Source organism: Numida meleagris, chromosome 6 (genome assembly GCF_002078875.1).
Source record: "Numida meleagris isolate 19003 breed g44 Domestic line chromosome 6, NumMel1.0, whole genome shotgun sequence".
NCBI classification, from domain to species: domain Eukaryota; kingdom Metazoa; phylum Chordata; class Aves; order Galliformes; family Numididae; genus Numida; species Numida meleagris.
Window position 1 is genome coordinate 6,589,978 of NC_034414.1, and position 23,591 is coordinate 6,613,568.

A 23,591-nucleotide genomic window follows, 5' to 3' on the forward strand; every position below is an offset into this window, starting at 1 on the left:
CATTTTAGAACCGCTTCAAAGAAGGAAGATTGGGTCATGGAAAAGGAAGTGGCCTTACCGGAATTACAGAGCTGGCGTCATATTTATTCTCACATGTGTGTGCAGATGTATTTCTGGCTTTGGAGCTGTGTCATACCAAATGCCTGTTCAAGTAGAAATTAAAAAACATAAATGAAGACAGCCTTTACATTTTGTCACTGAGCTATGCTTTGTTCCTCAATACTATAATTTCAAATGCTGTTGTCATCTTTGGCATTTTGTTATTTTGGAAAGAAATATCTATATCCAGTGTGATTAGCATCAGTAGAACATTTTGGCTGCTGTTCCTTCCAGCTTAAGAAAGAAGGTGTTTTTTGTCTTAGCTGTTTGTCTCAACCTGCTCAAGCCTGATTGTAGGCTGCCACCTCTAATACACATGTCAGCAAAAGAAGCTGCATATTTTCTTCTCTGAAAAGCAGAATCTTAAAACTGGAATGAATCCCTTGATGGTCACATGTTTGATTTGGGGACTCCATGTTAGAATGGTTCATTAGTTGCCATAGTTACAGACCAATTTTAGATTCTATTTCTTGCTGACATTTAGTTACACAGAAAAATGACAGCACTGGATGTTACCTCAGTACATAAACTCTGTATGGTTTGTATCAAAATTGACTCCAAATGCAGTGTGTCAGGGCTGAGAGGGACCAGTATGAAGCCACTGTAGGCTGACAGGCTTGGCTTAAGCACCTGGTAGTCTGGAGGATCAGGAGAACATTTTGGCTGAGCCTTATTTCTAAGGAAAAAATCCTTATTTCCTAAGGAAAACAAGAATAAATTATCTATTTATATTACAATAGTGACACATTTTTTGTAAGATAATTACATTTTTTCTTTGTTTTTCTTGAACAACGTTTATTGTTTTAACAGGAAGATTCCTGTCGAAAAGATGATGAGTTGTGCTTTTTTACTTTGGACAAGAGGAAAGAATGAAAATGTATTTTAAAAAGTGCATAACTTTTGCTGCTTTGATTTTGTGAGGTGCTAGAGGAAGGAAAGATTTTATTGTAGGCTGCTGTAATTCTTCAAGCATATGTGGATTCGGCCACTTGCTTCTCCCTGAATGATGTTAGGCCCTCGTAAAATAGCAGCTGAAAGTGCTGACATTCTGTTGCTCTCTTCCTTGTGTAAGAAACCTTCCATTACTCCTCCTAGGAATGCCACCTGGAACACCTCTTCTCATCTTCCAGGCATTTGGGCATTGTCTTTAAAAATACATCTAACTTTTCAGAAGTAGTTCAGTCAAAGGCCTCACTCCTTTTTAAGATATCAGAAGCTTTTCCTAAGACCATATAGTTTTCTCTGTCCAGGCAGAAGCTGTCATAATTTTTCATTTTTTTTCCTTCTATTCTTTGTAGCTCATCTGATTGAGATCTCTGAAAATCAGATGTCTGTAGGAACAAAGTACTGGAGGGGAAACTTGGCTGTATGATTAACTTAGCTAAAATCAAAGGAATTTTTGGATGTAACTGCACTGAGCTATGATACACTGCTTCCTTTATTCTACAGAAGTGTGGGCCACATTTTTCACGCTGTCTGATGTGGCTCAGTGACAGAGCCAGCTTTTCAGAATTTCTGAGCAGTTGTCTGCAGCGACTCAAATTGAAATGAAATATGTTAACAGCGATTGAATCCAGTAGCAGTGATGTAGCAGTCTGCTTTGACATAGAGATACCTTGAGGATCTGACATATTCTAGGATGCATCCTGTGCTGGGTGGGATGAAATGTCAGTTAGGATGGTAAGGGTTCCATCTTGCCAGTTTTTGGTTCTTTAATGTTGGCTTTCTAATGTGACGCAACCAAGCTCTCTAGTGACTCTAGAGGGTCACAGCCGACTGGGATGGTTCTATCTTCTCTGAGGTTCTATCTTCTCTGAGGTTCTTGTCTTTCTATTTTCAGAATGGGAGCAGCCAAGGCAATTGCATTAGAGCATATGCACTGATTTTAAGGGAAATGATTCCCTTTCACACTGTCTCTGTCTCTAAAAGGCTGACAAATCAGAGTGCTTGGAAGAATTTGTCATGTAGTTAGAAGAGTCTATTCTTCTCATCCTTCATTGCCTTATCATGAGGCATCTGCTTCATTTACACAAGTGTTGTTTGGGATCCTTGTCTAAATCGTCATCCCCTCTATCCTCCCCATCCAGTATACTACTAGACTTCTTTGGAATCATTTCTTGATCATGGGATGGGGGAGGAATTAACAAAATTCACTTGTACAGCTGAAATTCCTTGTTTTGGGAAGTTATTTTTCTCCTTGAGCCTCTTGGAAGTTTTATGCACTGATTCTTTTTAAAATCCCCTTAGACTTCAGGTTGTGTGACATAATCTAGTATTTCCCCATACTTTTTCCATTCAATTTGCTGGCTTTTGTTTTGTTTCTTTCGATTATAGAGCGTGCTGTGACCCTGATAGCATCCTGCTAGTGACACGAACCCTTTGGTTCTTCAGATGTAGCCAATACTATTTCCTGCTGCTTTCTGTGCTTGTTTTTTGGGCAAGAAAGATGGCTTCCTGTGCTGTTCATCTGCCTGTTGTAACAGACCTTTGAAGGATCTGGGATCGGCAGGTGGCTGTGCAATTAAACATTTCTTAATTCAAGTTTGTCTTCCCTCTGGATGAGCTTTACTTTGCCACTTAATTGAATCTGACAGCATTTTTCATCCAGGGAATGATGTTAAGAGCGCGTAGATGCTCGTGCCATCAGATTCAGTGGCAGTTTGAGTGGTTATAGTCTTTCACTGTATGTCAGCACTGAAGAAAGCAAATACACGTTATGAGAGAATATGAAATTTAAGTAACTAAGACAAATTTGTTTGGAGTTGAAGGCATAAATACAGAAAGAGAAATCCTTGTTGCTCTTTACAAGGGCAAGATTGATTCATAGAAGCTGAACAGAGCAAGCAGGAAATGGAAGAGTAGACATCCTGTGTACATTGTTCCATAAAAGAACTGCTAATGTCAGTTCAGAATGCTCAAACCACCTGCTTAGGTAACTCCTATTTCAGAATCCCTGCCAAATCCAGGGCTGCAACACCTAAAACATATATGGCCTGGCATTTAGCAGACTTTTCACATCAGAAAAGTAAGATCCAGGGGAAATTACTGAGCTTTCTCTATTAGTCTACAAGGTGTTTTCTCAGAATAGGTAGTGTTTGTGGTGTTCATGAAAGGCTTAGAATCGTACTGTATGACTGCTGGGTATGTACTGGAAATGAGGTGTGTGCGCGCAAGAATGTACTCTGTTATACTGCAGTATCTTAGAGAGGAATTTCAGTCCTGAATAGATTCAGATACTGATTTTAAGAAACCAGTCTTAAAAACTCCTTCAGGAGCATATATTTCTTTACTGCTAAAAACTCTTGTTCATATCTTTCTGGAGACAGTCAGTCGACATATAGAACGATTTAGATGATTTCTTCATTTTTTTCCTATATAGAGAGATTTTCTCTAAAATGAAAATTTCCCTGCTACTGATGTAATTTTCATGAAGGAGCCAGGGTTTCTGTTTGAAATACTCAAATACAGACTTCTTGTTAATGAGATAGCTTTTCAGATCCATGACTTAGTTCTCTCTGTCAGAGTTACGATTTTCATTTAATATACTCTGTTTGCTTTTGTATTATTTTAAACCCTTCCATTCCTCAGAGAATTGATTGCATACTGCGTTTATGGTTATGATGTTCACATTTGCTTTATACAGAGTAAATGTTAAGGCTTCATTGAAAGACTTAAGAAAAGGCAGAGCATGTCTGCCTGCTAGCAAATGTTTCCCAGCTGTTGCTTTTCCATATTGTTTTTTTTTTCCTCTGAAGATGCCATTTTTCTGGGGATTTCAGAATCAGTGAAATTTTTGCTTCTGAGAAAGGCAACACATCTTTTTTTTTTTCCTGGTATTTTGCTCTAAGTTTACCTAGTCCACAGGTGAAGATTTTGGAAAGGGAAGGAAAGATGACATGGAGGGAGAGGAAGGCAAGACAAGAAATCTTGTGGATCCTTAGTATTGAAATTTAGGCTGACAAAAGCAACTTCTTTTTTCTCTTTTATAAATTAATACACACATTAACAACAGAATATCCTACATGGCTAATTTTTAAACGTTCAGAGCTGCAGTTTCTCAGCAGCTCCTCTACCACTGGAGCACCAGTGGTATGAGTGGGTAGCACCACCTGCTGGCATTGCCTTCTGAAAACAGTGAGGAGTTGCGCTGAAAGTGGAGAAGAGCATGCCTTAAGACTTGCTAGATTAATACTGCTTGTGTACTAATAGCTGCTGTGGTGTGGAGATAAACCTCCAGTGATGGCCCTGATCTCCAAAAACCCAGGGCCACACTGATCTTCATTGCGATTGATGCTCAGCCTGACTGAACGATTGCTTTGGATAAATCTTAATGTACTTCAGTCAAAGAAAGATTAAGAAGAGTAATTCAATCTCAGTGAATCACATGGCATGAAATATCTAGCACAGGATGTTTCAAAGAAGGTAAATTACTCTGAAGTAGGTGATTAAATAGGTGGGGTTTTTTTCCATTTTATTTCACTGAACGTTTGAGTCTTGCAATGTCTGCATGCATGCAGTGCAAGCAAGAGTTGGAGAAGCAATGAAGCCATAGAAATGTTTGTGTGCATCTGTTTAAGAAAAGAAATTAAAAGCATTGCTTTAATTATGTATTGCTAATTATAATAAGCAAGTGTGCTAATTATAATAAGCAAGGGAGCAAGAACACCTGTGCGGTTTCCTTAAATTTCCTGTGATCATCCAACTTACCTAGCTGAGGCACTGGGGGGGGCTGGACTTACCTTGCCAAGAGTGCAAACTGGAGCAAACACTCAAGGCTTTTCACTTTTCTGTGAGCTTCCTTTGGTTGATTTGTTAAAGTTAAGGGGTGGCTGTGGTTCAATCCTGTCAAACACTTGCTGTGAATTCTCTCTGAAAGAGACAGATAGGAGCAAGTATTGAAATTCCCACAGCACTTGCTTATGATTCACTGCCAATCTAAACCATAGCAGCACGCCGGTAACTGCAGATCATAAGCTCTTCACTGCTCTTCAGCGAAAAAAGGGCGATTGAAAAAATACTTCTACATTGTAAATTCAATTTAATGAACAAATGCTAAGCTAAGGTGGAACATGATTCCAATTTCTAGTTCCACTTGGCTGTTTTTTCCATGCAAATGGCAGTGTACTAGATGCAGGAGAAATGAGAAGGCTGACACTTGTGCCTTCTGCGTTCATGCACCACATCAGAAAGAGCTGTCGTATGTTACGAAGGATTCTCTGCTTAGTTTTTTTTTTTAATTGTGTCTTAGAACCAGAGGAACTCTGATTTGGCAAACGTGCAGGCTTCTGATCTTGAAATGAGGTCTGAGGAGACAACCCATGGATTGGTAGCTAGCCATGCTCTGTGAGTGCCTGGAGATCACAGCTGGGTGCTTGGCAAGCTAAGTCCTTCTGAAACACTGGGGTGTAACCAGCTGTACTTCTCGGTGCTTTCTATGTGAAGTAGGATACGCGGAGAATGTTTAAAGAGTCAGATTTTGTGATTTGATGCTTAGCCATCTTCTTTGCCATGCCTGGTTCAGGCAAACACTGAGGCAGTAGCAAGGGAGAAGTGATGATGCAGCTTCTTGGTATGTGAACCACAGATGGGATGCTATCCAAGCCCACCTGAATTGTTGGGAGAAACCACTTTTGCTTGTGCAAAATATAATTAAGTTAACCATCTCCTCTCTTAAAATTAGCCCTGTCACTGATGAGGCAGCTTGTTAGGATAACATGGAAGTTTCAGTAGTGAATTACAGAAAGAAAAAACTGCCTTCCAAAATTGCATCGGTTAACTTCCGTGAGAACTGAGCTTATTCAAAGTACCCAGAGGGAAGAATGTGCATGCTTCCCTTTTGTAATGATTGCCATGCAAATGCATTCCTATTGAGGTGCTGTCTGTGATAGGCACTTAGCTCTTTGTTCATCAGATTTTGCCTATATGAAATCTTGGCAGCATGGTTGTCAGCGGGAGCCCGGCAGTTAATTTCAGTGAGCCAGGCTTGTGATCTTCTTGCTTCTGCAAGCATTCAGACTCAGACTTTGAAAAACCCTGGGAGGGATGAGGGGATTTGAGGCAGTCTAAAGACTCTATCATATTTGGACAGTTCCATGAAGTCAGAGGGACAATATTTAATGACACAGTGATTTAACCCATATAGCTCTCAAAAAGCTTAGGTAGCATCAGCTCCAGTCTACACTGAATGCAGACAGAAAGATAATAAGCTTACTCACTAGGTTCATATTTTATTACCGCTGTCAAATATTTTTTTAACCGAAATCATTGGCTGTCTTAACTGCTGAGCTTATACAAGTCCATTGTAATTTGTGCAGAGATTAAATATTAAAACAGAGTGTATTTTCAGAGGAAATAAATTTAGAGCAGACCACTTTGTTCTTTAGCAGAGGATCTCTTCTCCTGTCAGTTAGGATATGGAGCAAACATTCTTCCCTTTAATAGCACAATTATTCAAAAATGTTTGCAAGAATCTCTTTGTAGAATTTGTGCTCGTGTTTTAGAGTCAATCTTTTATTCCAAAAGGAGGATAAAGTTAGGTTTAAGATTCAACAGCTGACAAAGTAGCGCAGCTTTACAAACAAAATTTGGAGGAGAAGGAGCCTGATTGTATGTGAAAGTTACCTAAAAATAGAGATGCTTCACTGTGACATTTAAGTTGAAAGATTTTAAAGTCTTTTCCTGTCTCAACAAATTCTGATGGTTTAACTTTGCAGCCGCTGGAGGTACTGCTTTGCAAAGTAAAAAGGACTACTTGGATGCTCTTAGTTTCTTAAGCATGTTTTAACACAATATTAATGTTTCCATTTTAACAAATGACGTTTTTAAAACTAATAGCTCTTTCAAACATCAGTAGATTTATTTTTTTGCTGAAATCAGCAGATTTTGAGAACATCATGCTTTTATGTTGTAAGACACTGAAAAATAAACATCTGTTTAGATCAGGAGTAGCTACACATGCCTTAGCACGTGGAGGCTCCCGTGTGTGTTCGTGTAACATCTTTTCCATGTGAAATGTAAGAAAACATGTACTTTAATTGCTATTTTCATAAAATTTTCTCTGCCATTCTTCCCTTTTTTTTCATCTTATTAGTGCATGTTGGAAACCAACTTTTTGGGGGAGTGCTATATAATCCTTGGAATGCATAATGCTATCTATAATCAAATGGGATTTTTTCCAGCGTAATAGTCTCCCAGATCCACTCTTGAAGCGTACCAAGCACGTTATTAACCCTAAGCATGCACTCACTGAATTTTACCTTTAACATGCAGTAAAAATATCTCTTTATGCTGAATGTTTGATGTGCTTTAGTGCCCATCAGCGATGAAGAGGAAGGAGGCATTCTCTTTGATAACATTGCCAAATCTGCTATTGACCCCTTTGACACCTCTTCTGGATCTGTACAGCTGATAGCTATCAAACCTGTGGCACTACCTGCTGTTCATGCTGCGTCAGATCGGAGTCAGGAGTCTGCTGTCATTAATGGAGAGGTAAGGACCATCTAATAATGTCTGTAGCTATTTCCTTGGCTATGTCCCAAGGTGGCACAATCTTAAGCCTTTTAGAGTTGGGAGTTGTAGGACCTTTTCTCTCTGATGCTGTATCAAGCCCTAGTGACACTGTGGGCTTTGAGGTCACAGAACTTAAATCTTTTTTTGTATTGCCTCTGTGAATACATGTGACCTTGGAAGAGGCAACATTCTGTATTGTTACCTTCTCAATGTACTTCTGTTTTATCATATTCATTTTAAGAGAATGAGTAATAAAGGCAGAGAGAAGATCGAGATATTTATCCATGTGAATTCTGTAGGTGAACTTGGAAATATTAGATCATCTGGGTTCTAATCTAACCTTTCTATACTGAGTAGTACATCACATTCGAAGTGAGAAAGTGTAGAGCAGGACCGTGGCTTTGCTTGGTCTGCACTCCAGCCTGTGCACAGAGGGCACAATTGCTTCCTGGGAACAAGGTGGGATGGTAAAGATGAAGACGGTGACTAAAAACCATGCTCTGACTCCAGTACTTGTATGTTCAGATTTATATGTAGGTCTTTCTGAATGATCCTTTTAGAAACAATTGAGATTTTTATATAATTCTTAAACAGGATGGATGAGCCGGAGAGGTTTCTTGTTTGCAAACTTGCACTGCAACAGTTGTTCAAAGATCAGCCGGCATCTCCTTGCTGCTGTTCTAAAACCACCACTGTGTGCTGCCACCAGAAACACAGTATAAGACCGTGTCATGGCTTTCCCATGTGGGCCTGGATTAGTGCAGTGTGTCATGCTCCATTTCATGCTCGTATTTTAAGCCCTGATGTGCCACATAGTTTCTAAACACAGAGAAAGGCGTATTTAGAATTTGACGTTTATTTTCTCTAAGAGAAAGTCAGTAGGATGACATTCCTAATTCTGTGCACTCCTCTGTACATACGTTCCTGGAAATTGTGAGAAGATTGTAGAATTTGACTCTGAAATGAGCAAATCACTTGTTTTCTTGTAGCCAACAATATGAAGCAGGAGATAAATGTTCTTAATACTTAGGAGTGTCCATAGGAACGTGAACTGCACCAGGTCAGACCAAAAACCCTTTTCTTTTAGGTTTGTATTTCTGCTTGGGACCAAGAACAAATTTCTCAGATAACCATACAAGAGCCTATGATGACATCTCACCAAAATACTTCCCCAGCCATCAGCAATGACTTATTTGTGGTTTTGTTTCACCAGAGGTGATGGCTCAGTACTTCCTGGACCCTATAGCGATTTTCATTTGTGAGTTCTCCCCAGCATCCCCAAAAGCAAGTGCTGCTTTGGGTCATGGCAACTGACTAACATAATCAGTGTTTTTCTTCAGTGGGTGTATCTGAGTCACTGTTTAGATGGTACATAGATTTTAGGCTAAAATTATTTAACCATCTGCCAAGCCATAAAAAATGCAGCAACTCTGTTCACTTGCAGTTCCTCGCTGCTTACAGATGGCGTGGTGTGGTACAGAAAGCACTCTGTAAAATGACACATGAAGCGCATCAAACACACTCTAACCGTACTGTTTGGAAGCAGTCAGCCCAGCACCGTCCTTTAAACGTCTTTTTGCCTTTTAGGTGAACAAGGCTTTGAAGCAGAAGTCCGATATAGAACATTACCGCAACAAGCTGCGTTTGAAAGCCAAGAGGAAGGGGTACTATGATTTCCCACAGGTTGACAACAGCAAGGGGCTGACAGACAGAAAAAGGATGTATGAGAAAAACCAGAAAGAAATTGACCACATTTTGGATCCTGATCCAGATGTATCATCTCCATTTGCTGAGCCTAAGAGCAGGTGAGACTTTTTGTATGCAGTTCTTCCTCTGGGAGGTAACTTGCTGTCCAGGGGTTTTAAGGAATCAGAAGGTCTGTTCTTAAGGAGGCAACTGTTTGCTGCTCAATTCTTCCTACTTCATGGAGAAAATCGATATAGCCTGTGATTATTTATGAAAGCATGTAATCTGATCAAACTGGCATGTGGTTAAAAAGAAGTAAATGGAAAGGCAAAAAAAAAAAAAAAGGGAAGGGACTGTTACAAGTAAATAGAAAAAGTGGTTTTAATTATTTTGGCAACATGAAGAGTAGACCTGAGCCAGAAAGTTATCATCTGAATTATTTTCCAAAGTTAGGTGGTGTTATTATTTTGGCACTATCTTTATCTGAATGTAACTATAGCGGTAGGCATAAGGGAATGCAGCCATTACATTGCCCGCATATTCAGTAAATCCTGCCAAATATCTGCAAGGATGTGCGTGTACCTTCTGTGTTCTCAACAGAGAAAGTCATAATTAATTCAGATGAATTACCAGTAACATGAAGCTGGCATGTGGTATAACAATACTGTAGTTTGATAAATGCTTCGTTGTCCTTTGAAAATGACATACCACTGTTATTGGTCTCCCTGCTTTAGAAATGAGACGGCAGGATAAATACTAACTCTGCCTGAGTAGGTGGATGAACCTGCTCTGGTGCTGGTGCTCCCTGAAACAAAGGCTGATGCATTCAGAAGAGGAGATGCACCAGTCCTAGCCAGTGTGGCCCAATGGAGGAATGGCGCAGCATTCAGTTGCCTCCTTCTTGGGGGTGGTGAAAATGTAAGAGGAGAAGGCTTATTAAAGAGCGTATTTGCTCTTACATTTTTATATCTTATATTATACCTCCACGGAAGTGCGTAGGGCATCAATTTCTTGTGCTGTTTTCTAGTGAGTAAGGAATAAGTTGCTTCAAAGGCAATGGGAAGTTAAGACACTGAATCCCTAGCACACAGGAGTTGTGCTCTGTCTGCTATCTGTCATGAGGATATGAATGAAATAAAAATTTTGATATGGCTGTGGTGCGCATTTAGTGACTGACTGAGGCATTACTTTGGATGTTTATGCTATGTCATGTGGCACGTAGGAAATGATAAAATTACTGCACATGAAGTTCTAATGCTAACCGTCTGCTCTTTGTTAAATATCCTAATGCTTGCTTGTTCATGTGCCAATGTGCTGAAAGGTTCCCAAACATATTTTTTTCCCCCGTGTGCTTTCTAATGCACTGTGTAAATCTGTCATAGTCTCTGTGAGATAATGATCACTGGCGTGATAGAAACCGCTCTAAGGCAGGTGTACTACTGTAGAGGAATGATTCCCTTCTGTGGCTGAACCATAAAAGGCTGGATTTGCTCATTGAATATATAGTCTGTGTCCTTACATGGGGAGAGAGAAGAACCATTTATGACACATTTTTCTGTAAAGATGCTAAGCATTTTGAGAACATTATGGATGTTGGAGATGTTTAATAACTTTTTGCAAACAAATGTGTTCTGAAGTCTGTATTGAAACTGACACGCAGAGCCCTGGAGCTTAATTGGATGTGCTACCACACACGTCACAGCATTATTGTCTTCAGTTTTTAAGTAAAGGAACGATAACTAAAACAACATACTTCTTCTAGAAGAAAACCTTGAATAAAACTTCAAGTTAATGTGGTTTGAATTATTGCTAAATGAATCAATACAATTCTGTTTCAGTAATGAAATAAAAATCCTTTTAAAGTAATCTAGGTTAGGGTGAAATGGAAATATTCAATTTGCAGTGTTTTCTGCTTTGTGTAATTGTTTGTATCATTATTATCGCAGCAATTAACTTCTATTTTAATGTATTTTCTATTTTTTTTAAAAATATTGTTTAGAAGTTAGTCAAGGATCTCAAAATTTCTAGGGAAAAAGTCTGTTTCACTTTTTTGTTTTGTGTATATTCCACTGACTTAAATCATGTTGTTATAGCATTTCCGAAGTATGAGATAAGGTAGATGCAGCTGATGGCATTATTCAGGATCACCTTTGCAATTTGGTTTTGTTTGAAATGCTGTAGAAAAATGATTTACAAAACATCACCATTTAATAGTTTGATTTGCTCAAGAACAAACATTTTTGTGCTCTTGGTTCCTTTGAGTTTTCTGTACCATAAAATTCATGTCATAAAATGTTTGTTGTGTTCCCAGAAGGCATTTGCTAACCCATTTGAATGCCGGTTGTTACTGTTCATACCTCCTTTCTCATTAGTAAAACTTTCGTAAATGAGCTAATTGGCAGTCTTGAGGCATTTTTTTAAAGAGGTTTCTGATTATACCTCCTATTCTGAGTTTTTCCTTAATAGTTTGTAATCAGGTCAAGAATCTGCATGTGTTAGAGCTGTGTATTTGAATCCCTTAGAAGATACATCACGACTGCGTCAACCAAGTGTTAACGGACCTATCATAAATCTTGTTTGGAATTTGAGACCTTTAATGTAGAAACGTAAAAAGTAAATCAGATCTGACAATTAGTTTAATGATAAGTATGAAATTTGGTCACTGTTGTTTTTTTCTTTTTTTGTCCTATGCTTTATCCTTCCTGATTCATGTGAATGTCAGTCTCTCTGGATCTTTTGAAACCCTTTTTCAGCCTGTTGGCCTCAACCTCAAGGCTTTTACCTCCAAGATGCCCCAGAGAATTTCTAAGAGCTGGTCACTAAAATCTCTGTAAACGTAGCAGTTTTTAATTTTTCTTTATTTTTTACTCAGGCAGTACAAGCTTGGGAAAATGAATTATTAGTATGTTTGCAGTCAAATCTGTGAGGGTTAGGTGGGAACTGTTAGCTTTCAGTTCCAAAAGAAGGCACATGATCTCCTGATGAGTATGGGTAGTTGTCCGTCTGACGTGAGCACAGACACTGAAGAAGTCCACTACTCCAAAATCTGTGCTGTTACACCTTTGTCATATCTTGTTGTTATCTGTTGAACACAGTGACTGAGGCTGGGCTAGTGGTCCCAGTTTGTGATGAGAATGCAGCTTATGATACAAAACAAGTATTTTGGTGTAAGCAAGCCTTCGTGGGTCTCTTTGAGAAAACTAGGGTAACTCTTGCATTGAAAACAGGGAAAGAAGGCATGAGATCACGCAGAATATTGTAAGGTCTGCTACTTCATTACGAACATCATCAGGTCCCTGTACTATAGAAGCAATAGAGACGTGTTGGATGACCTCATCTACTCTCTTAGTATTTTGGAGTGGTACAATGGTACAATTGCCCAAAGCAGAAAAAAGAACATGATCAGACAAATATAACTTGATATATTTAACAACATTATTAGGTTATTATGTTTTTATGTTTTATGTTTTAACAACATTATTAGTATTGTGTTAATTAATGAAAATGACATTTGAACTGTGATGGGAGGAGTGTCCGTGATATGTGCAAGAAAATTAATGTCCGCATACGCTATAAGACGCCTTAAAAGACACAGCTTTGATGAAACTTCCAATTTGGCAACTATTACTAAGTATTTATTTTCTGTATCTTATGAAACATTGTTAATTTTATTATTTTTATTTTTTATAATCAATAGTAAAGAAAGAAATGATTATGTCAGACAAACTACAGAATATTCAAAGTGTTGAGTTATATGCTATCCTTAGCATACAGCTAGACCAGAAGGCCACTGCATTCTGGGCTGCATTAAAAAGAGGGGGTGACCAGCAGGGAGAGGGAGGGGATTGTCTCCCTCTACTCTGCCCTTGTAAAACTCATTTGGAATACTGTGTCCAGGCCTGGGGCTCTCAGAACAAGATATATTTGGAGCTGTTGGAGCAGGTCCAGAGGAGGGCCACAGAGATGATCGGAGGGCTGGAGCACCTCTCTTATGAAGGCAGATTGAGAGAGTTGGGCTCCTTCAGAAGGGAGAAGTGTCCAGGAAGACCTCATTGTGGGTTTCCAGTACTTGAAGGGAGCTTACAAGCAGGAGGGGGGACTTTTTACATGGTCTGAGAGTGATAGGACAAGGGGAAATGGCTTTAAACTGAAAGAGGGGAGATTTAGGTTAGGTGTTAGGAAGAAATTTTTTACGCGGAGGGTGGTGAAACACTGGATCAGGTTGCCAAGAGAGGTTGTGGATGCCCCATCCCTGGAGGTATTCAAGGCCAGGTTGGATGGGGCCCCGAGCAGCCTGATCTGGTGAGTGGCAATTCTGCCCATGGCAGGGGGGTTGGAACTAGATGGTCTTCGGGTCTCTTTCAAAATAAGCCATTCTGTGATCTTTCTAGTTAATATATTTGTTCCTCTTGCTTCTGAGCTCAAGATAGTGAAACTCAGTGCCTGGGGATGTCTTAGAGCTGTGCGTGAAGAGGTTTAATCCCACAGAGTTGGGATTACATTGGAAAAGTTGTGGCCAGTTACAAAACCGGTCATTTAAAAACAACATCTTGCAAACAGTTCCCTCCCACTCCTGTCTCTGTTCTCACACGCTTTGCTGAGTGTTTGTTTCAATGGAGCCTTGTTCTACTTCTTTCTCCCTACTCAGAATTTGTGACCAAAATCTCTGCTCCCCATCTGAGTGTGTGGAAGCTGCTACTATTTTTAGGAATAGCACCTACTTAATTTGTTTTTTAAAATTTAAGTTATACCAGCTAATGCTAAAAGGATTCTGATATTTTCTAGGAACATATTTCATCTGCAACTCTGCCATATGATGCTCATATCTTAATTTTACTTTCTTTACCAGTAAACAAAATTTTACAATCTCTTTATAATGCAACTGATTTCCAGGAGTTCCATATACATTCTGTAATAAAGTGACATTTTTATGAAACTTAAGATGATAAAATATTTTTTTCCTTTATATTTTTTTCATTTTACCCTTTTCTTGTTTGATGTTTTATAGGCAACATATGAAGAACTCGATATACAGAAGCCGGCAGTCTTTGAACAGTCCTAGCCCAGGAGAAACGGAGATGGATCTTCTAGTGACTCGAGAAAGACCCAGGCGTGGAATCCGTAACAGTGGATATGATGTAAGTTTATCAGGTATATCCTCTGAAATTTGCTCAGCCAGGTCTTAACCTATTCCTGAAAACGGAAAACTGATGATAAGCTGCAAGCCGGAGTGTTCTTGGGTACTTGATGTTACAGTATGTCATGTGCACTCAGAATCCTGAGAGACGCTCAGGATATTCTGAGCACAGTCGCACGTACCTTATAGCTTTACATCATTTTGTTGTCTGAAATGAAACAAAATGTTCTTGAAACTCGTTTGTTACAAAAGTATTGATTTCCGAATTTAGATAGTTCTTGGAAGTATGCAGCTGCTTACAGGATACCAATATCTTTTCAATGTAATTAAAATCCTATTTTTTCTTTACCCCTTATGCTGCTCTCTTGATTCAGAAGAATGGACAACCAACTTCTAGGAATTGCACTGAAGTCCAGATGTCAGTGGTTTGTGGAAAACCCCTAGGAAATAGGGCCCCATTCTTGTTCTCCTCTTACTATGTCAGAACTGGGAGAATTTTGAATATTTAAATATTAAAACCAGGCAGAGTAGTTTCTCCACTGGTTTATGGTCCGAGGAACTCACGCAGCCAGCATAAGGCTAGAGTAGCTGTTTCGTGCAATGTGAACATACATTGGGTCTAAGTTGACACAGCGTGCACCCAAACTGAAGATGAAAAAAGCCCATATTCTAAGGTAAAGTCAGGTTTTTCAATTCATCGCATATACGAAAAGCTGCAGCTCAGCCATCCCTGAAGATCAATTCCTATAGAAGCTCTAAGCATTTCTGGAAAATGAGAAAGTAAATCTGGTGATTCTTCATCCTCTAAACAAGAATTTTGTGTGAGGCTTAATTGTGAACTCAGCTGGCAGGGATGTATCTTTTAGCAAGAAGGTGAAGGAATTTACCAAGGTCAAGGAATGTGTTCAGGAAAGTTTAAGTCTTTTACAGAATTCATTGGGGCAGATAGTGGTTTTGAAAGCCAGATTTTGAATTTTGGAAGTGATTTCCTGCATGTTGACACTTTCCATCAGATTGTATGAGTCAGACTGTGCTATGTAATTGGAATGACTGCCTCACTGCTTTCTGAGGCATTAGAATACATTGCCCGAACCTGCAAAAAAAAAAAGAAGAAAAAAAGAAAAAAATGAGAAATGAAAAGAAACCCTGTTGCACTTAGAACAGACTACATTTTGCAAGAAGAAAGGCTTTTGTTCACCCTGCTTATGTGTTGCCTTTCTTAATAATTTATCATCAAGCTGGGCTTTCCTCTGTATCCTGAAAATCAGGTGCTTCAAGAAGAGCATGGGATTTCTAAATTATACGAATAAGTAGCTTCTCATAGGTAAAGTTGTTCTGAAATGAGTGTTAAAAGCATTCTAGCAGCACACGTGGCCCCCTGCCAGTAGTTCAAGATGACCGTACCATAATATGTATCCAAAGTTTTTGAAAATATATTTGACTATGTTGTGTGTGTTCATCATGGATAAAACAGATTTCCAGGAAAATTTTTTTAAAAGCCCTGAAAGTGGTGTAATGAGCTTTTGCAGACTCCTAAGCATAGTTAACAATCTCTGACATCAGCATGTCTCACGTACGTTTTCCTTTTCTTTTTGCACTGTGGCAGAGAGAATCATCCCTGGCATAGTCTTTTTTTGCTGATAAGTTACATAAAATTCTCTTTGACTGATGTGCTGCAGATTCACTGCAGTGCACCTCTTCTAACAGTGGAAGTATTTTTCTGTCTGAAAGCAGAAAAATGCCATGGGAAAATGGAACAGGATGTTGAAATCTAGTTCTCCAGCCTCTGCTTGCAGCGTGGGCTGATCTCCCTCCCTCCTGTTTGAGCTGCCTTGGTGCTGTGCCAAGCCTCTGACAGGCTTGGTCTCCCAGGCACGGGCTGGCGCTTAAATCTGTATTAGTGCCTGGAATCCATGTTGATCCCGCAGTGGTGCATCAAAACACCCCTGTAAATCTGAGCTCTGGAGACGGGTGTAAGTACTTCAGACACTTAGAGCTGAGGTATTGGCCCAAAAGAATTATTTTATTGGATTAGTTTCTTTAGCTGTTAAGTTCATGTGATAGTCTGTTGAGAAAAGGTGTTAAAAAGCTCAGTAATGCTGTAATGTGTTTATGAATTAGGGCTGCTTTGTATGCTGAACCTTGTGCCCTTTTCTTTTTTACCTAATGGCATCTTGTACGGCATTTTGACATCTGCTTTGCTGTTCTAAAGGATCCACTCTTCTCAGACCCCTTCTACCCTTCTCCTTCTACTACATGATTTAGCAGCAGGTTCCGCCAACTTCGCATGAAAATGGCGTTTTGTAAGCTGTTCCAAATGATGAAATTCATGAAGCAGATACTCTGTGTTATCTTCAAGTCATGACATGTTTGCAGAATAATGAACAGCTTTTTTTTTTTGATCTGTTATCAGTGTGCCCAGATTATGTGGTGTTTCATCTTCCCAACCATGACAAATGGTGGTGGTTATGTGGGAGTTTTTGTTATTTTAAAGAAAATAGATTGTTTCCTGAGAACCTTGAAGAAAGATTAAGAACTAGTAGGTTGGTACACACAAAGAAAAATCACAAGAGTTTGTGATCTGCCTTATTTTGCCTTGCTCTATAAGTAGGAAAGTAAGAGCTCGAAAATCTGTCACTCCATACTAACATTTTTTTTTATTTACTATGTTGTAAATAATTTCCCTCACATGCAAATGTCTATTTCAGTCATGATTATCTAAAATATTTAATTTCCAATAGCAATCAGAATATAAGGTCAATAATCACCTACCTGGCTGTCTAGAATGTGTAGCTTTTCGTGCATCCTACTGTTTGTACTGAGTATAGTGTTTAGCTTTATAACACCTTCTTATCTGTGGGTTATTATCGAAGATTACCCATCTTTAACAAATCCAACCAGGGTTTGGGTATGGTCACCTTCACCTAAAAAGGAGATGAAGGAAACGTTATTAACATATTTATTACTTCTAACATCTCCAAAGACAATTACGAGTAGTGCAAATGCTGTAATGGAAGAGTCTAGAACCTCTGAGCTGCTAATGAGCTTTATGCTAGGGCAGAAAATAGTTGATTTTGACAGTTGATAGTTGATTTTTGGTGTAAAAGGGAGAAAACAACCTCATTATAAAAGCCTAAGTGATCAATATGCAAAAGAATTTACTGATGAAACTTTATGGATACAGTTGCATTAATGCAACTCCTCAAAAAGCTTCTGGATTAATGTTCATGTGAAGAAGTTCATGATTCACCTGATAAAGTGATTTCATGGTACAGTTGCAGCAGCAGAGTCCTGCCAGAAATGGATCAACTCTGCCTCTGTACAGGACCTGCTTTTCCTTTTTTCTATAATTCTAGTATTACATAATAACTGTGTCTGAATAATATCCAGATTTGTATAATGTTAATGTTAACAGTAGGAGTGTTTATTTACAGTACTTAGGTGTTTCAACTGACAAAAGAGGAAAATAGCATGCTTTAGAAAGTGATACGATAAACTGAAATAAATTTTAAAACTTGAGTAAAAGTAGCTGTCACCAGTCTCCTCCAAAATCTTTGTGCCACCTTTTAGATTGACAAATCAAAGCTGGCTTAATGTTTACAATGATTAAGTATCTGTTATTCATATGATTTACTTTAGACATTACTTTCTTTTACTGGACAGAATTAAAGAGAATTGTAATGGCTTCACCAAGGGATTGTAGCAGAAAACCTGATTTATTTCAACACTGGATACTAGTGGGTCTCTTGTGGGATTCCATTCACTGATGTTTTTACAATTATAACGAAATAGAAGAAGTATAGCTATTAATCATCCAGTTGGACAGTATGATTTCGGAGGCTTTTCTCTGGTTGCAGTTATTATCCTAGAAGTGGCCCTAGGAGTATCTTGGGAGAGAGGCTGAGGGCACAGGGGTTGCCCAGCTTGGAAGAGGCCAAGAGGCGACCTCCTTGCTCCCTGCAGGGAGGCACAGCGGGACGTTAGAGAATTTCAGGAGATCTCCTAAACTTAAGATCTTTTGAAATCTTAATGTATGTGAGTAAACAGAAGAACTTCAGTCTACGTAGCTGTAACAAGCAGCCCCTTGTAAGCAGTCCTTCATAGTAATGGTACCATTTAGGGATCTGTACTCCTGGTACAGTTGTACTCCCATTGATACCAACAACTAAGAAAAGAATTTGAACATGAATTCTCATTGTTTTTAAGTGAATCCTTAACAATTTAATATGCTACAGAGTGTCTCTGACAGCCTTTGCTGCAAACAGTGAAGGATGTGAAAGAGTCTGAGTCCCTGGCTATTATCCTTGCCTGCATGACATAATTTCTTTCAAATTCTTGTCATGTGTCTATATTGTAATGAGTCCTGACGTTGTGTATGTTATATCAGTGTCGATAATGTTTTGTGTGAAGCAGCAGAAATGCTGTCTTGTAAAGCTTTTATGTGTACATACTTTTACTCCATCCAACAGACTGAGCCTGAAATTATAGAAGAAACAAATGTTGACCGTGTCACTGAGCCTCGGAGCTACACCAGGTCCCGTCAGGCCAAAGGCCACTCAGAGACCTCAACGTTAAGCTCTCAGCCCTCCATTGATGAGGTTCGACAACAGATGCATATGCTCTTGGAAGAGGCTTTCAGCCTGGCCTCTGCAGGCCACGGAGGACAGAGCAGGCAGGAGGCCTACAGCTCCGCACCACACTTGCCCTACTCAGAGGTGGTGACCAGCGCTCCTGGTACCATGACCCGACCTAGAGCGGGTGTGCAGTGGGTACCCACATACAGACCAGAAATGTATCAATACAGTCTACCAAGACCAGTAAGTGAAACTTCTCTTTAGTATACTGTAGAATCATAAAGATATTTCTACTCTGAGAGCATTTTTTTTTTTAAAGATGGAGTCCCATTTTCATGCTTAAAACCAAGCATAAAGCCGTGCTTACGGTAATTAAGTTTGGGCAGTGGGCTGTGTTTCTATATCCTTACACATACTCATCTCTCACATGAAGACTCTTAGAATCTATTTTAGTAGCAAGGTGACCTTATCTATGTTTTGCTTGAAAGAATAGGCTGCACTAAGCTCCAGACTGTTTAACAGATAAAGAACAGGTCTGCATGTCTCCTGTTCACTGAGTGCATACTTGGAAGCAATCTGGTTTTGTAAAACAGCTGGGTATGAAACATTCAGCACTTGTGCTCAAATTCCGCCACCGAGGTACATCATCCCAAGCCAGGGAAGCAAGTGTAATAGAAAATCTGAATGACCTGAAGTGTGGGCTGATATTGGCAGCCTTACAGTTATATCTATTGGTATGGGACTCAAGAGGCGGTTCAGTGCCACAGGTTTCTTGGTTCACCTTATGTAAGTCACTCTTTAATGCTTTACTTGCTAACCTCAAGTTGCAGCTAACAATTCCTTATCTCACAGAAATAATAAATATTTTGGAGATATATTGACAGCAATAGCAGTAGTGTTGTGGGCATCCTTGGTAGGTCAAGCTACGTCTGAATTCTAAGATACTGTATTCTGAAACTGTATCTGTCCATTACAGTATTTTAAAAAAAAAAAGCTGTATTAAATTTACGTTGTTCATTTTTAATGCTTTTTTTGGGGTCAGAAATGATTTTTTCTGTTTTGTTTTGAAATAGTGCATTTCAAACTGAGTCCCTAAAACGCCTAGAAGAAGAGAATGAAGCTGAAAAGTGTCCTATCTTTAAAATAACTATTACCATGACTTCTTCTCATGACAATAAGAAGTACAGTAGAGGATGCTGCTTCTGAACTATTCCAAACATAAGTGAAAGTCAGTGGCACTGCCTGCCTCATGCTGGTGCTATTTTAAATCATGCGAAGGGATATTTTTGGCCCTTTGAAACTACTGCAATGAACTTCATATATGGCATATAATTGGATTTTATGGCTAGAATTCGATTAGAAGCTCAAGAGACAGTTAATAACTATTCAAATTACTTTGACACTTGAGAAAGACTTTTTAAAAGGAATGAAAAACATTATATGGAGAGAGATTTAAGAAAATGTAATTGCCATACTTTTTTGGTGAATGCTTCACTGTTTCCTTTTCAAGACTGACTACTCAATCATCTGCTTGTTTTTGGGCTTTAAAGCACTGTGTTATCTTTCTGGGGGTTTGAAGATAGCGTTAAGCACTTCCCTGAAGATACTTATATTTTAATTGATTGCCATGGGATAGGACAGTCACAGGTTACTGGTGTTTGGATAAAGGCTGTTAATTCATAGTTTTCTGCTGTTCAGTTTCCCACATAGAAGTTGTACTTTAACTGAACTGCTTACTCATTTGTTCTCAAATGGGGAAGGAGGATTTCAATTGGAAACACCCCCTTGAAATGTACGTGCTGAGTGACGTGTGCAGGAAAAATATGCGTGAATTGCTGCTGTCAATGTTTTAGCACCTGATTGCCTGCCCAGGATACCTCTGTTTCTGATTCTGATGGAGATTCTGAAAAGGGACGTGCTTAGGAGTTGTTTGGGCCAGAGCGCAGCAGGTCTGACCATGGAGCAGCTGTGCAGTGGCTGGTGTTGCAAAGGTGTCTGTTATACTTGGAAATTTGAACTAAAGATGATTTGTCTGCTTAGATGGAACAAATGCAGGCACTGGCTTTATTTATGGCTCTCTACGTACAATATAAGTATAAAGATATTCAGCCCATCGCTCTTTTCTGAGACTTGGGCCTTCACAGTCCGTACATCACACTCTAAACCTTTTAGGAGATCGCACAATCTTTCCAGTAATTTGGGTGCACTTGAGCCAGCGCTTATTGCAGAGATGTTTCATAGATGATACAAGTGCTGAGTAAGATTTCTAACGCTTCCATTCTCTACCTTTATAGAGCACAAATTGTAAAGAGATTGAAGCAAAACAACAAAAATCTTCATAAAAATCTCCATCTTGGTGTCTCTGCTCCTGTGAATTTGTCTCATATCTTTTTATTGGATGAGATCCATTTTCCAGGACTGGGTTTCTTCAGTTCTCCCCTCCAAATTATGGATCTTTAATTTTTTTTTTTTTTTTTTTTGCAGTGAACTTCCTGGCTAATCCTACCATTAGCTGGCTGTGTGTCTCTAGTGTCTAGAGCGTGCAGCTTTCTTCTTTCTCCATTTTCTCCTTTTGAGACCTTCTGCAGTACTGTGCTGGGGCAGATCATGTCACCACTTTGGAAATCCATGTAGTTGAGTTGAGCAGAGAGCTATGACCTGGGAAAAAATCTCTTTCTTGCAGGACTAGGCCAGGTATCACTTCTCATCTTTAGTGCTCTGGGAAGATAAGTAACAGAGCTTGATCCTGAGCTTTCCCACAGGTTTCCTGCTCAGCTGAAGTTATTGCTTCACTGGTTTGCTTTTAAAACATTCAGTGTTTTAGCCAAAAAAAAGGCTCACTCACTGATGTTTCTTTCTGGAAGGGCAGTGCGAGGTCTGTAGTCTGGTACTTGTGCAATCTGTCCTCAATCTGAAATGTGATTATTTATCAGGAATTGTTGTCGCCTCTGTTATATACAAGTCCTCATTTTTGGACAAAATAGTATTTGGAATCCTTTCAGAATGCTTCTTTGTGAGAGTTTTTTTTTTTTTTGGAGAAAAGCAAAACTAATACAGCATCTTCAGCACCTTCATTTTGAAGACTAAAATTAGGCAAATTTCCTGTGAAATCAACATGGCTGTATATGCTAGCTTGTTTTTGCTTTTTTAATGTTTTTGTTTGTGTGTGTTTCTTTTGTAAGTTAGTTTGGCTTTCCAGCTGTGTAAAAATTTCAGTGAAGTTGCTTTACTTCTGTAATATTGTTGGTCTTAGTACCTAACTGCTCATCTAAACCTCCAACAGACATGCCTTCATAGTCTCTGAACATTGTTTTTCCATTTGTGTTGCAGGTAGAAAAAGACTAGTACTGCAGCATAACGTGCAATAGGAAGTCTAGAAAGTTTAGAGTTCCCTCTCATAACTGTTTTGATGGCTGTGCAAGCCCAGCACAGGTGAGGATTGACCACTCTCCACTGGAGTGGACAGTCCTTTGGTGAGGCATAGCAAATCTTTTGATAGGATTTTTCACTTAAACAGGATTCCCTCTGCCCAGCCATTAGCAACACGGTGCCACTCATTCCAAATTGTTCATCTCCTGTGTAAGCAGCAAAATAACTGCTTTGGATTTTCTTCTTTATCTTTTTTTTCCTCAAAAAATTTCAGTGCAAGTTGCAGGAATTTTGTGAACCATTCTTCGTGGTACCTTAAAAAGCCTCCTTTGATGTCCACATTTCAAAGCATATGCGTTAGTACGCAAGAGAAAACCCAAGTCTGCCTTTGTGTCTCTCCGTCATCCCTGTGTTACTCAGTAGTATTTGGAGTCACCAACCCCTCTGAAACATATACTGTACCTTTAAAATAGGAAAAAAAAAAATAGTTTCATGCTTAGTACAAATGTATGCTGAGAGCAAGATGTAGGATGAAAGGATTATGGAGCCAGAAGGAAGCGCTGAGTTCAGCGTCAGCAGCTTTTTAGATGCAGAAGAGGCGTTGCAGACCATTTCAAGTCCAGTGCTATTAGGAGAAATGTAAATTAGACTTTCCTTGGTGCAGATAGCATTTGGTTTGTTCTATACATTTATTTCATTAAAAATCAAAATCAGTATTTCCCACCACTGGCTAGGAAATGTGCTATTGCATTTTCAGTTTTTTCCACCTAGAGATAGAAATACTGTAAATAACATTGTAGCGTGGTGAAAGTGAATATTTAGAGACATCATAGGTGGCATGAAAGGAAAAATGATTTTCAAAGACATGCCTTTGAGGGACCCTACCCTGCCTTAAAAGAGATGGGGATGAGAGGTGGGAGAAAGATGCTTGGTTTGTATTGCCTTTCCCTTAGCTACACTGACATTAAAAGTCAGCTTTTGATAAGTTATCATTTCCAGTTTTGCAGCAGAGAAAAAGCATAATGGAACACTGTCTAAAAGTGTGATATGTAAAGGTGATTACTGTACGATAATGGTTTTAGAAATTTAGTGTGGGATTTATATTGCCAAATTCAAACCTAGATGTAGGTGTTAAGTCTGAGCTAATAGTGTAAATCCTGTAGGCTCCTTCAGCAGGCAGGAGAAAGAGGGTGACTCATCCCACGGTAACATGTTTT

General features: G+C 39.1%; 1 protein-coding gene across 1 annotated transcript in view; it reads left to right on the forward strand.

Annotated features, from left to right (window-relative positions):
• Positions 1–23,591, forward strand: part of KIAA1549L (KIAA1549 like) — a 66,148-nt gene that overhangs the window by 29,286 nt on the left and 13,271 nt on the right. Inside the window, exons 13-16 of the mRNA XM_021403336.1 lie at positions 7,409–7,587; positions 9,196–9,413; positions 14,303–14,432; positions 18,901–19,248. Coding sequence (XP_021259011.1) covers positions 7,409–7,587; positions 9,196–9,413; positions 14,303–14,432; positions 18,901–19,248 — 875 coding nt within the window. The remainder of the gene's footprint in view (positions 1–7,408; positions 7,588–9,195; positions 9,414–14,302; positions 14,433–18,900; positions 19,249–23,591) is intronic.